Source organism: Centruroides vittatus, unplaced genomic scaffold (genome assembly GCF_030686945.1).
Source record: "Centruroides vittatus isolate TY-2023 unplaced genomic scaffold, ASM3068694v2 contig_799, whole genome shotgun sequence".
Classification (NCBI taxonomy): Eukaryota; Metazoa; Arthropoda; class Arachnida; order Scorpiones; family Buthidae; genus Centruroides; species Centruroides vittatus.
In genome coordinates, this window is record NW_027122516.1 from 1,559,501 (window position 1) to 1,574,121 (window position 14,621).

Below are 14,621 nucleotides of genomic sequence, written 5' to 3' on the forward strand. Positions count from 1 at the left end.
CAATCGCCGTATAAGCATTTAGTCGAAGCGAATTTAGATTTCTGTTTACAAGTTTACAAAGAACTAGTTAAAAAGAATGGTTATCAAAACAACGTTGTATTTTCTCCATTCAGTATTTATTCTGTATTTTAATGACAGAGTTGGGATCTGGAAGTTATACTACACAAGAAATCTGTCAAATTCTTCACATCTGCCATGTAAATATCACACAAATACACCAAGCTTTTGGTCAAATAATTAATGAATTGCTATCGGATCCGTCCGTGCGGGAATCTTTAGCTGTTGCCAATAAACTGTATATTCAAAAAGGACTGGAAATATCAAAATTTTACCAGATGGCCTTGAAATATTATTACAACACTACCGTTAAAGAAGTGGATTTCCAGAATGACGCCCACGGTGCCAGAGAAATAATCAATAATTGGGTTCACGAACAAACTTCTGGGCAGATTTTACATTTTTTACCCAAACTACTACCTCAGACCACTCAAATAATGACAGTTAATGCATTATATTTCAATTCCGAGTGGCTGTGGAAATTTGATCCCGCTATGACGGAACCCAAAGCGCGTTTCTACGTTACTCCCCATTTCCATGCAAGTGTGCCTATGATGGTTGCAAAATTACATCTGGCTCACGGACATAGTCCAGGAATGGAAGCTAGCATCTTGGAATTACCATTTAAATCGAATCGAATCAGTTTATTTTTGGTGCTGCCTGATCAATTAGAGGGACTGCTTAATCTTCAGAAAAAATTAAATTCTACCACTATGAAACAGCTTATATCTACCATGAAAAAGAAAGACGTTAATGTAAGAGTACCCAAATTTACTGTCGAGTCTCAACCTTCTATCGCTAATGTATTAAGAAATTTAGGCGTAAACAGTTTATTTTCGCCCTCTTCAGCCGATTTAACAGGTATAACACCTCACCATCAATTGCACATGACTGATATGATGCATCGAGTTGTGATACAATTAGAAGAAAGAGGAAGCATAGCAACTGCAGCTACGGCTATGATAGTAGAAAGAATAGGATCGTTCAACGGACAATTTTTTGAAGCCGATCATCCATTCCTATTCTTTATCATGGATAAACAATCTGGTTTAGTATTATTTATGGGCAGAATAGCCGGACCTTGATATAAGTTTTAATTAGGACGTGTTCAAAATGAAAAGAAAAATAATAATTCATATAATCTGGAAATTTTTGTGTAATAAAAGAAACATGCTTAAAATATGAAACTATGTAGTTGATTCAAAAATCTCCTCTAAACGGTCTATGTTAGGTAAGATATTTAGAAACTATGTAGTCAACTTACATCACGCTGTGACGCGACGACTGCGCGACGCGAAACTGTCACACAAATCATTAAACTACTTGATTTTCATGACCAGCAGACTTCCCCCTCCAAACACTATTACGTAACATATATATATAATCGACAGAAACAACATTTCTGGAATATTTTAAGAGTTAAATATTGAATAAGAAAGCTATTAATCACTCATAGTAGAATAGTTCTTTTTAGATAAAGTAAATTCTGAATTAAATTACTATTTTTATATTAAGTTTGAAAAATTTTTTACATTTAAATACGAAGTATTTTTTAATGCTTCGTATTAAAATTTTATAATAAAATGTAATTGGAAGCTGACAGTTTGTGCTGTAATAATTATCCAGCTTTAGTTATTACTTATGCTTATAAAAAAATTAAAATAAAAATTACATATTTACATTCAAAGTTTCTGTAGAGAATTTCCATTTAATAGCATTCACTTGATTGACTTGAGTATAATCAAATTTATTCTTTAATATCTGCAATAATTATGATAAATTAATAATGTAAATGTTTTATAATTTATTAATTTCTTTTGTTTTTAAAATTTATATTTTGAAATATAACGAATTATTAATCAAACTAAGAATTTAAAATTTACAAATTCACTAAAATCTATAAGGATTATTAAATTACACTAATATATTTACACATCGAGTAAAAAAAATGTATCAAATACAATTAAATTAAATTCATAAGGTTCAAATTTAACAAATTCAGTTTTTTTTTTTTAATTTCTGTTGAAAACTGGATTTTACTTTTCTAGTGATTATATATATTAATATATATAACAGAAGGAAAGTATGGCGATCGGTCAAAAAATGACCTCCCACGAAGATTTTTACATTTTTTGGACTCGGGGGACCTTAAAATGTCGACAAAAGCAAAAAAAAAAAAAAATCGGGGTTTTTTTGTGTGGAGGAAAGGATTTCGTTCACTTACTTTTAAGCTTAATAATCCCTGCGCTTTGTGCCGAAAATTTCTGAAGGGCATTGATGGCATTAAATTTTGGTGGTTAAAGGTCGAGGGGTAGGAAGATAGAAAGGGTCGAGTGTCATATCTCCAGTGGATTCAGACTTAATGAAGATTTTTCTCGTTATTAGCATTTATAATTTATAAATATATATATATATATATATATATATATATATAAATTATGAGATGAGTTTTATATATATATATAAAACTCATCTCTACCCTCAAATTAAGCTTTCTGCCATTTTACATTTTATAATAATTAATATAAAAACTTTTTGCAGGGAAGTTACACAACCCGTTGCTGGAATTTTTTTTGTTTAAATTACTTCAAATTTGTAATGTTAGTTCTAAACTCCGTATAAAATTTTAGATTGACTTATTCACATAAAATAAAAAAAAAAAAAAGACTGTTTGACATTATGTTAATGCTTTATTTTACGATATTAAAAAGAAAACAATAATCTTTTTTACATACGTATTTCTTTTCTTATCTTAACAAGTTTTGATAATTCAGAAGTTTATTTTAACAAATAAATTAATAAATCAGAATATTTGAAATTAAATTTGTACATATTGACATATTTTAGACAAACTATTTGAAAATAAAAACATTTTCTTAATTAATCACATGTAATAATGAAAATCCTAGTTAATATATAACATACATATATGCATAAATATACAATAAAATTAAATTCTTTGTATAGATTTTTAAACTTTAATAAGAATTCTAATAATTTTATTTATTCGTTTATTAATTATTGTAAAATAATTTACATTGTAAACTTTAAAGTTTAAATATTAAAACGTTTTATAATTAATTATATTATATTAAGAATTCTTCGAAATCTTGTTACATTCTCTCCTTCATAATAAATACTTTGACTGCTTGATTGTATCATCATCGACGTCGTCACCACTGTCTAAATCCATTGGAGGAGAATCTACAGCAAATATGAGAAAGTAAAGTAATAAAATAATTTTATTTTTTAAAAATCCAGCAACGAGTTACGTAACTTTCTCAGCTGTTTTAATTTTTTTTAAATAACTTTTATATTATTAAACATAATAAATAAAGTTGTGTGTGGCGTCATGTTATGAAATTTTATTATTAAAAACTTTTTGCAGTTTTGTAATAATTAAAAATATAAAAAGCTTAATTTTGAAGGTAGAGATGAGTTTTATATTAAAAAAAAAAAAAAGAAAAAATGTAAATAACGAGTAAAATCGTCATTAATTCCGACCCTACTGGAGATACACCCCCATTATCTTCCAACCCCTCGACCTTTAATCACCAAAATTCAATAGCATCAATGCCCTTTATACACAAACCACCATGCCAAATTTCGTTTGTAATCTTTACCACATCACAAAATATTAAACGAAACATACACACTCTTTTCTTTGAGTTCAGAGATCTGAAAACGTGGAGATTTGCAAAAAGCAAGGTCAAATTTGATACAATTCCAATACTTTCCTTGTTATGTATGACCTATATAACAGCTGGGAAAGTATTGGAATCATTTGGGCGTTATTTCGTTTACTATCTCAGGATGAGGTAAAGATTAAGAAACGAAATTTGGCATGGTTGTTTGTGTATAAGGGGCATTGATGCTATTAAATTTTTGTGGTTAAAAGTCGAGGGGGTTGAAAGATAATGGGGGTCGTGTGTATCACACGACCCCCATTATCCAGTAGTGTCGGACTTAATGACAATATTACTCGTTATTAGCATTTACAATTTTTTTAAAATAAAATTCATCTCTACCTAATAATAAAATCTCATAACAGAATGACACCACAGACACTTTTATTTATTATGTTTAATAATATAAAAGTTATTTTAAAATAAAATCTCATAACAGGCAGGACTCCTTGCTGGGTTTTTTAAAATACAATTTAATATAAACTTTTATAATATTAGTTTCTAATTAAAACGTTTTGGATAATAAAAATTTACTTTAATCCATGTGATAGCTATATAATTCCAATAGAATTATAAAATATAAATTAGGTTTAAAACTTATAACATTATAATTAGATTTTTATCTTCTGATACAGCTGAAAATGAATTAGAAGTTGCAAATTGAACAAGCAAATTAAAAATGTTTAATTCCTTGATTAAATTTGTTAAAAATGTTTTACTCTTCATGATGCAAAGAATATAGGAATACAATGAGTGATTTTTTTACCAGAAAAATTTGATAAATATATGAAAGTAATTATTGTGTGCAAGTATAGTGCATGCTTGCTAATCCAAATCATTTTTTTTTTTCACTTTTCCACTAATTACTGTAGCCAAAAACAAAAAGAAATCACATATTATTTTTTACAAATATGTGGTATACAGTATATGTATATGTCTATAGTTCCTTTTGACTTTCTTTCTTTTATGTATAATCCTGCTAATCCAAACAACTCCATATAGTAATTAGATTATTGGAAGTGTACCGATTTATATATATCAATTTATAATTAATATTATAAAATCAAATTATTATTGGAGAAATATAGATCGTATAAACCCTTATAAATTTCAAATTCATTTCTTAATTATTATTTAGTCTTATTACATAAACTAAAATCAAAGTTTTTTTTTTTAAAGTTGAAAAATAATATAAATAACAAATTTTATTTTTGGATACAGAATTGTATGTTTTTCTTTCTGTATTATGTTTTAGTTATAAATTCTAATTCATCTTCAGCACAAATACATGGAAACTTGTCTTAAGAATTTATCATCATCATTGTACAATATTAGTTGAGAATTCTGTAGTGTACCAGCAGGGACAAGTGCAAAGAGGAGTATCTGAATCAAGAAAATTTAGGCACCCCAAAAGTAACACCTTATAGCTTCATGGGACCAAGGCAAATTTGAATTAGGGGGCCCCTGTACAGTGTTGACTTCAGATCAGACATTTTACTTTGGGGGAATTTTTCAGAGAAATACATTTTTCTTTATAAAAGATTGATTTGGGGCCCCCTCTGTTTGTGGCAGCCCCAGGCAACTGCCCTTTTTGCCCATAAGATAATGTGTCACTGCAACCCTATATATTATCATATTATCATATATGGATATTTATAAAAATATCATTATGAACATTTTAAAAAACTTTTATTAATTACACTAATTAACGATCTTTCTTTTTTTTGTTTATGAGTAAGGTCGGTACCCCCTACATCTTGGCACCCCTAAGTGTTTGCCTAATGGTAAAACCAGTCCCGTGTTCCAGAACAATGCTAATATCAATAATAGATAAATTATTATTAATCAAACATCAAAAATTTTATTAAATATATATAAACTAGTAGTAAACAAGTAAAATTCTATTTACCTTCACTTTTATTATGTACAAATGGATGTGCTATTCCTATTGTTCTTTGATTGAAACTGCTTTTTATATTTGACTTCTTTTGAAGACTTTTAAAATTATTGGAATTATTTAAATACAATGGATTTAAGTTTTTCTTCATGGAATATGAACTAGCCAAAATATCCGAGTTCTTTATCATCTTTCCAACATCAGAATCTTTGCAAAATTTTTTATTTAGATTTATCAATTGGTTAATGTTATTAATACTACAAGTAGGAAGATTTGAATCATTTTTCTTTTCTTGTACAACTTCTTGAATAAATTTATGTTTTTTAAGTGGTGGTTCTACTTCATTTTTTCTTGTTACTTTGCTATGCTTTCCAAAATATGAAATATCATATCTACTAAATTCAGGCTTTTTTGAATTGTTTATTTCTTTATGTGATTCATCATCTAATGAATAACACTTAAATTCTAAAGTGTAATCCTCGGGACTTTTATCAAAATCGTATAAAGAGTTCATTTCTAAATTTGTATCAAGGCTTGATTTGGTCAGTATATCAATATCTGTATCTGAACAGTGGTTTAAAGAAGGTGATAATATCTCATTATTCTCATCTTTAGATTCCAAAGATGTAGATAAAAGACCAGATTCATTCAAAACAGCAGGCTGACTAGCTAAATGATAAAATAACTAAAAATAAAACAATAAAATCAATTAAAATTAAACAAATTTTAAATATTCATTTCAATTTTACCTTTAATACTTTGTCAGGAATTTTATTAAACTGGGATTTAAGTTCAGTCCAAGTCAATGTTAACAATTCATTCAATGACAAGCATGATAACATTTCTTGAGCACTAACAATGAACAAACATTCAATTTCTGATAAAATTTCATATTCCAATATATATATATATATGTATTTCATTCAGATTCTCATAAGAAAATAATCAAACTAATCTTAAAAAATACATTGAAAAAATTTCTTTTATAGTTAAAAATTAAGTTTAAAGAAAACAATGTACTGTATTTACTTGCATATAAGACAAGGTTTTTCTTCATTTTTCATTGCTTCAAAAACCTAGGTTGTCCTATATGCACGAGCGAAGAATTCTTTAGGTTTATGCAATAATTTTTGTGAACCATGTATTCACATTTTTTGCTGGATGCTCACCTAGAATTCTAGTGTTTAAAAATAAAAGTATTTTATCTAGGTTGTTTGAATCGTTCTTGTGTATTGCAGGAGTAAAGATAAATAGCAATAGGAAAAGCAAAGCTTTTGAATTGAATTCCAAATTGAAATTACAAAATCACAAGGGAGCTGATATAAGTTTTAATCCATTCCCACGTGAAAACATGATTATTTGGAAATCAGAATTCAGAGAAACTCATAAGTGTGGATTCAACTGTTAAGAATTGGCAAAAATAAATTCCCGATTACATAAACAAATTATGTTGTTAATTTTACAAGATTTTTCCTTAAAGATTAAAATGCCAGTAATTTTTGCGGGACTATGTGTGCACTTGCATTTGATATTTTATTTGTGATTAGATGATATAAAATTAGAATTGTATTAATATATCTAATTTTCTTTATTTTAAACTTTAAAGTCACACCTCATCCTATATGTGAGATCGTCTTATATGCGAGTAAATATGGTAATTAATTTTAAAATACTGTATTATTAACTCTAACGTTTTTAAAATCATAGTTTAATTAACATCAAAGTACAGAGATATTAAATACTGTATTGTTAATGTATCTGTCTGTGTATATATTTATTTTATCACTGTAAATATAGAAAAGTTTAACATGTACAGAAAAAACATAATACAGTACAAGTTCACGAGTCTGGTATCTATGGACCAGAGTGATGCTGAATTATCAAAATGCTGGATTACTGGATTGCAAAAATTAACTTATTTGTGATCTGAAAATATTGCAGACATTGCTGTACATTTTGTACCAGTGCATGTTGTTGTATGCTTCTGATTTATTTATGCAGTTCTTTAATCATTCTGAAGATGATACAATATATGACAACATTGTGTTAAGACTGATTGAAAGATCTGCAAAAACAACAAGCAATTATTTATTGTGACATCATCACAATGCTGGGCTGCAATTTTTAATAATATTTTAAAAATTTAATTAATTTAAAATATATGCTCTCAACCTCAAATTAGTGGTATCTTGCCCCTGTACATCATACTTTCCTGTTAGCAGTAGAATTGTGTTGGTCTACTAACTCCTTTCAGGGGAAAATGTAATTGAAATCACATAACTTATGTTGCAAACTAGAAGTTTGTATATAGTTAATTAGTACCTCCTGCCCCTAAGTTTTCTATATTTGATCTGAACGTTCATCTATCTAACTCCATTCTTGATATTAAGGAAAGTCAGATGAACAAACAGATGTATGACAGCAGGCATTTATAGATACAATTTTTTCAAATTGCAGCCCAATAATAAACCCATTATTGTATAAAATCAACATTCATAATGATTTATGTGCATATAATATTTATTTTTCAGACATGTACTGTATTGTATACATACAATTCACAAAAGTTATATGTTTGGAATATTAACATGTTGATCTGGAATGCTGATCAGACATTCTGGGTTATCAGGTGCCAGATAAACAAACTTCTGAAGTAGTAAACTTTGCCAAGTGATTCTGTTGTATTTTAATTTTTGTCTATTAAGATTTGTAAAATACTCTTCTTCAGATACATTTCTGTTGGATTTATTCTGTATTCTACAAAACCTACAAACTTGAGTATGTTGGACTTTGATGAGGTCATAGAGAATGTCATTGAGAATGAACTTTGTAACAAGATTGAAACAATCATGTGATTTTTAAGGTAGGATGACTTGTTCTATTCAGCACCAATCTGAGAAACAAAACCAAGGATTGCCTCTAAGTATTCATTTAGTTCAGAGCCTATATTTTATTGTATCCAGGAGCCCATTTTCACAGCCTACTTCTTTCACTCAGCTCTTATAATAATTAAAAAACAGTAGTAAAGATGTCAGCTTGTTATTCTGGATGATCTGGAATACAGGTAGAGTTTACAGAAGTTTACAGAAAGTTAATGGGTGTTTTCACTCTGATGCATTGAGCCTGAACCCTTACCATCAGACTAATTAAGAAATTGCCATCTATTTCATATAATCTCTTTTATTTTATGTGTATATGTTACAGTCAAAACCCATTTTTAGTTAGAATGCGTTTTAACTAGTTGAAACTAGTTTATACTGGATATCTTTGTTAAAACCCCGTTTTGTCTAGTTAAAACTAGTTTTAACTCAAATTCATTTTTGACTAGCACTAAATTCTAGTTATAACACAAACATCCAGTATAAACTAGTTTCAACACGTTCTAACTAAAAACTGGTTTTGACTGCAACATATAGAGGAATTTGGGGTAAGATGGTAAGTGGTGGAAGATGCCTACTTTTTGATATTTTCAAACGGTGACGTCAGATATTGTCATGTGTTTGTATGATGAATTGTTAGGCCAATATTGAGTGTGGAAAGCTGTAGTTGGCTACCGTTACCTCATTTTCTACATCTGAGAAGAATAAAAGCAAGAAAAGAACAAAGTTTTTGTTATGAAATGTTTCTAGAATCATTTTAAAACTAAAAGTTAAAATAGAATTTATTAAAAATTGCAAAAAACAATTAATGTGTGATGTAGTTAAGGTTCTAAAGTTTCCATTGTGAGCTACCGCCGATCCTGATCAGACACGCTAGAACACGTGACTCCGCTAGGCATCTTACCCAGACAAATGGGAAAGATGCCACATTTTTTCTTGGGGTAACATGCCTATTTTTTGTTAATAGAATTCCAATAGGCCTATTTTTAATAAATTTTCGTTTTCTTGTTTTATTGCAGGATATGCATAGAAATTATATAAGGACTTCTCAAAAAGGTTTTTGGACTGATAAAAGCTTTCAGCTAGCTATAGAGCACGTTAGAACGGGCGGAAACTTAACAATACTTATACTGTGCTGTTATACTTACTATGAAGTACTTTGTACTACATATGCAATAAATTAAATTTGGTTAAGATATTCGAAAATTAATTTTATGCAATTATATTTGTTATCTTACCCTAATGGCATTTGGCATCTCACCCGGATACTTGGGTGAGGTGCCTAAAATGCCAGACAGTAAAAAAGTTGTCATTGCAAACACTATACATTTTTTTTTCATGTACTTCAAAGTTTTATTTGAAAAACATGCTCAAGAATATGATATTTTCGTTAGAGGCCTCCAAAACCCAAATTATTGTTATAATTTCCTTCATAAGCAAAATGTTATGTGTAGTGATTCAGGAGAAGATGCCTAACTTTATTTATTTCCCCCAAACATATTTATGTAGCTAAAATTAGTTTTAACTAATGTTAAAAGTTAAAACTAGTTTTATCTAAAATCAAAACATGTACAGCAGTAAATTAACTAGACAAAACCCGTTTTGTCTAGTTAAAACTAGAATTTACTGCTAGTCAAAAATGAATTTGAGTTAAAACTAGTTTTAACTAGACAAAACGGGTTTTAACAAAGACGTCCAGTATAAACAGTTTCAACTACTTAAAACGCGTTCTAACTAAAAACGGGTTTTGACTGTAACATATATATATAAAGAAAATATATCAGAGAGAGAGAGAGAGAGATGAGAAGCAGAGGTAAGATCCTACATAGTTTCTTTCTCCTTTCCTATTTTGCAATTTTAATTGAGAATAACAGAGGAAATTATAACTATCATTGTCACGCTGCTCATTTTCTGATGAAATTCAAAAAGACTTACGCAATCTTCATATGTAATATGCCTTTCCTTTCAGAAACTAAATAGTAATAGAGAATTAGCTTAATATCTAAGTGCTAAAAACAATCTAGAGGAAACAAAATATGCAATACTTTCAGCATTAGGAATGCATATTGCATATTTTGTTTCCTCTTATTCCTCTAAGCACATATTCTTGTATACAAGGTACATGCTTTATGCCTGTAACTTTTAATTACCATTAGAGAATAAAATAAAAATTTTATCGATTTGCACTTACAACTGGCAATCAGCCCATAGAGTTTACATGGAGAAATTTGACCTTGAATATCTCAGCCCCTAGATCGAATTTTAAAATTCTAACTCGTCATGACATCAGCCTTGCCTAGTTGTATATACTTGCAAAACATCATGTTTAATGGTTGTGAGGTTGAACTTCAATCACAGACAAAACACTTTCTGACTTATGAAGAGCTCCAGTCAATAAGATAGAGGATTCTTCCTGGCAACCTAGAATGTCTGCCACCTTGGATGATAGAGATATGGAATATTCTGCTATAATGTTATGGGTAAGAAAGAGTAAGTCCAGTTAATTTCAAAACAATAAAAAGAATAAATGTGATGAGCCATGTGACTATGGCTCCTTGATATACTGTTTTTTGATAAGCAACAGTTCCCAGTATACTAGTTCTCTTTTTCCTATACTTTCTGTCAATTATCCATTTCAACTTTGTTTTTGGTTTTAAGTCTAGATATAGGTAAAGTAGTTAATAATTTCCTAATTAATTATTCTAGGGCCCCTCTCCTCATATATTGTACTTTGGTGATTTCTGTAACTAACATGTATGGCCCAACTTTGTGATACAAGACCTTGATTTAACAGCAACATCAAACAGTATTGAATGTGGATGTTTGATTGGGTAGATTACCTCCTTTCTTAAGTAAGTGTAAGTGGTATATAATTCTGGTTCTTTTTTTTAGTAAATTTTTCTGTTGTTTTGAACACTTGATCTCATGGTGTCATTCTTTTGAATTATTTTTGGTTTATAATGCACCTAAATCCCAGACAAATAAATTAGAATTTTATATATCCAGGAAAAAATATTCAAACTATTAAAGGACAGAATGATAGCTGAAATTCTGGATTTTCCATGCACTGTTTAATCGATATAAATACTTTAAAAATATATGATTCCATTATTGTGCATTATAAATTTCATAAATGTTCAATATATAAAACAGATGTTAAAATTATGGTTAAATAATATATAATCCATTATTCTTTTAAAAGTAAATTCAGTACTTTGAAACAGGAAATTGATGATCTACAGCAGGGATGGCAAACCTTTTTGAGTCCGCGTGCAATATTGTAAGCATACTTAGCTTTAAAGATGTTAATGCATGCCAATGTCTTAGACTTCAAATAATGATATTTAAAGAAATTAAATGAATACACTTTAATTCAAATAAATGTAAAAAATCTGATTGAAAAAAAGATGATCAGGTGATAAACAGAAAGGATGATTGAAAAAGACAGAAATCATATGATACATTACATGCCAGATGATTTCTCTTACATGCCACTTTGGGCACACGTGCCATAGGTTCGCCACCCCTGATCTACAGCATGCTTTGTTATCCAAATAGTAATTCCTCCAAAAAAATGATTTGTCAAAAGATAAGAATTTTTCCCATTTCTACATAGATACGTGCAGAATTTTTAAAAATTTATTGAAAAAAAAAACTGTGTTATCTAAATACCAAATTAATAACTATAACAAACTGATGGCCAGATGGCCAAGTGATTAATATGGCAGCATACCACTCTGGGAACTCTGGATTGGTCAAAAAAACCCAAGAATTTTTTTGGGTAGTCCATCCTGGATATGTTGGTCATATCCTTTCATTGTGAGCCGAGCCTGGCCAAACTTGTAATGGGCTTGCTAAGGAGGTCCTCTTAGTGTCCAAAGAACAGAGTTACCAAAAACATAAAAAACATAAAATACAACCACTCAAAAACTGGGTAAACTTGATACAAAGTTACAAAAAGCCCAAATAACCAGTAGAAAAATTGGGAAGTCCTAACATTTTTGCCTGTGTTGAACAGACATCCTCAGGCTAACTAATCCTGCAGCTGTTGAAACAATGGGGTATTGCTGTACATGTGTGAAAAAGAGGGCATTATTTTTGCAGGTGGTATTATAAATTTTAACTTGCTCTAGATGTTTGAGAAAAGGTTGCCAGGAAGAGCTATGTATGAGGTGTGCACAGACCAATGTTGGGGTTGAAGGCAAAGATAGCTAGCACGGTGCTGGCTGATCCTTTCGGGATGGAATTCTGATGTTCTTTAAGGTGGGTGTTTAAAGAGAGCATTGTAGCACCTATGTATTCTAAGTTGTGGTTGGATCTGTGATCAGTAACAGGGATAGTGTAGATGCCTGGTTGGAGGTGCATGTCAGGATGGTCTTTAGCACTGTAAAGGAAATTGAAAACCAAGGGACTTCTACAAAAGACTAAATGAAAATTGTTGTTCCTGTAATTCCAAAAATACTGCTACTAACTTTTGTGACATAGACTCTTTCTCCACAGCATAGAAGTTGCTCTTTGAACTATAAACTTACTTTCCTCTCCCCCTCCCTTTCTCCTTCTTACATTGCCCCATTTTTCACACATGTTTGACAATACCCCATTGTTTCAACAGCTGCAGGATTAGTTAGTTTGAAGATCCTGTTCAACATTGGCAAAAATGTTAGTACTTCCCAACTTTTTTGCTGATTATTTGGTTTTTTGTAGCTTTGCAAAAGAAAAACCTAATTAAACTACCAATCACAATTGACCATCTCTCCCTTAATTATGTATATCTCTCCAGTTTTTAGTAAGCTCATATCTGTAGAAAAAAATCATACTATTCAAAGTTAAAGGAGGAGTACAGTTACATTCCTTGTTTAAGAGCCACTTCCAAATAATTAGTAACTTCTCAGAGTTTCTGCCATCAATTACTTCATTTTTCAAACTCCTTTCATACATATCCATGCTTTCTCAGCAATTTTCAAAATTTCTGTTATCTCTTTCAACATTCCAACTACTTCCATTATGTTTTCTTTCTTAAGATTTTCCTAATTCAGAATAGTAGACATTTTTCCTGTTCTGCTATATCTCTTAATCTCTTTGTGATTTTTGTATGGACTTTATCCCTCCCTTTATCACCCCTTAATGAAATCACATACATTCCTGCTTTGTCAAAGTCTTTTCTCTTTTCTTTGTCATTCCTGACCAATCAAAAAACTACAATTCTTTCTTTTCCACTTTTCTCTAGCTTTTTCTAAAGGTTTTTCCTTCAACTGCCTGCTTAATGCAAACATATTATTTCATCCTTTTCTTCCTTGTACCGGTATGTCTTATCCCTTTTTTTCTTTCTTTTAATCCTCTTCATTAGTCAATCAAACAGCGTTTTTGTAATCCCATAGTTGTGGATATGTGTTTAGTGTAGTAATTAATTTGGTAATTTGATGTTTAGATAACAGATTTTTTCCACAAACTTGAAATGCATGTATTTAGAAGTGAGGAAATTTTTTCAGTAGGGGACAGAGTAGTTAGCTGATCAACTGTCAACTATTTTGTTTTGGTTCAATCATTTGACCTAATGATGTAAATGATCAGCTACTAATGATTTTGGTAACTGGTGAGAAATTTGCAGATATTCTGATAATGGGCTTGGTTGGTTGAAAGTACTAAGAATAAGATAGATGATTTAAATATGTGCATAAAGCAAACAAAATTTGGACTTTATTAATAAAATTGGAGTTTATTCATTACATAAAAACTAAAAAAATAATTAAACTACAGTTAAGAATTAACATTTATTAATAATTATTAATGTTTGTTTTCAACTTACCAATAGGAATTCATGCATGGTAATGATAATAAAAATTCTTCCTCCTATTTTAGGAAGTTTAAATCATGAATTAATATATTAGAAATAATAAAAATACAAAGTTGTAATAAATTACACGAACTTTAGTCATAACTGGAGAAAACCAAGAAGGCTTTATTATATTGTCTTCAGAAGTTGTTTTTGTAAGCGTTTGTTCACATATTTGGAAAATTAATTCAGCCACTTCATTAATGTCATGAGCCTGAAGTATCTAAAATAGAAATGTATTTTATTTATTTTTTTAATTTTTACTATAA

The 14,621-nt window shown here is 29.5% G+C and overlaps 2 protein-coding genes across 2 annotated transcripts; one reads left to right on the forward strand and one right to left on the reverse strand.

Annotated features, from left to right (window-relative positions):
* The first annotated feature begins 283 nt into the window (after positions 1-283).
* On the forward strand, positions 284-1,232 carry LOC136981842 (intracellular coagulation inhibitor 1-like). The gene has a single exon (XM_067278227.1). The coding sequence runs from the start codon at positions 336-338 to the stop codon at positions 1,140-1,142; it is 807 nt and encodes a 268-aa protein (XP_067134328.1). The 5' UTR covers positions 284-335; the 3' UTR covers positions 1,143-1,232.
* Positions 1,233-3,105: 1,873 nt separating this feature from the next.
* Positions 3,106-14,588, reverse strand: LOC136981843 (uncharacterized). Its single transcript, XM_067278229.1, has 5 exons — positions 14,447-14,588; positions 14,326-14,369; positions 6,390-6,492; positions 5,653-6,325; positions 3,106-3,261 (listed from the first exon to the last, which is right to left on the reverse strand). The coding sequence occupies exons 1-5, from the start codon at positions 14,453-14,455 to the stop codon at positions 3,185-3,187; spliced, it is 906 nt and encodes a 301-aa protein (XP_067134330.1). The 5' UTR covers positions 14,456-14,588; the 3' UTR covers positions 3,106-3,184.
* Positions 14,589-14,621: the final 33 nt, after the last annotated feature.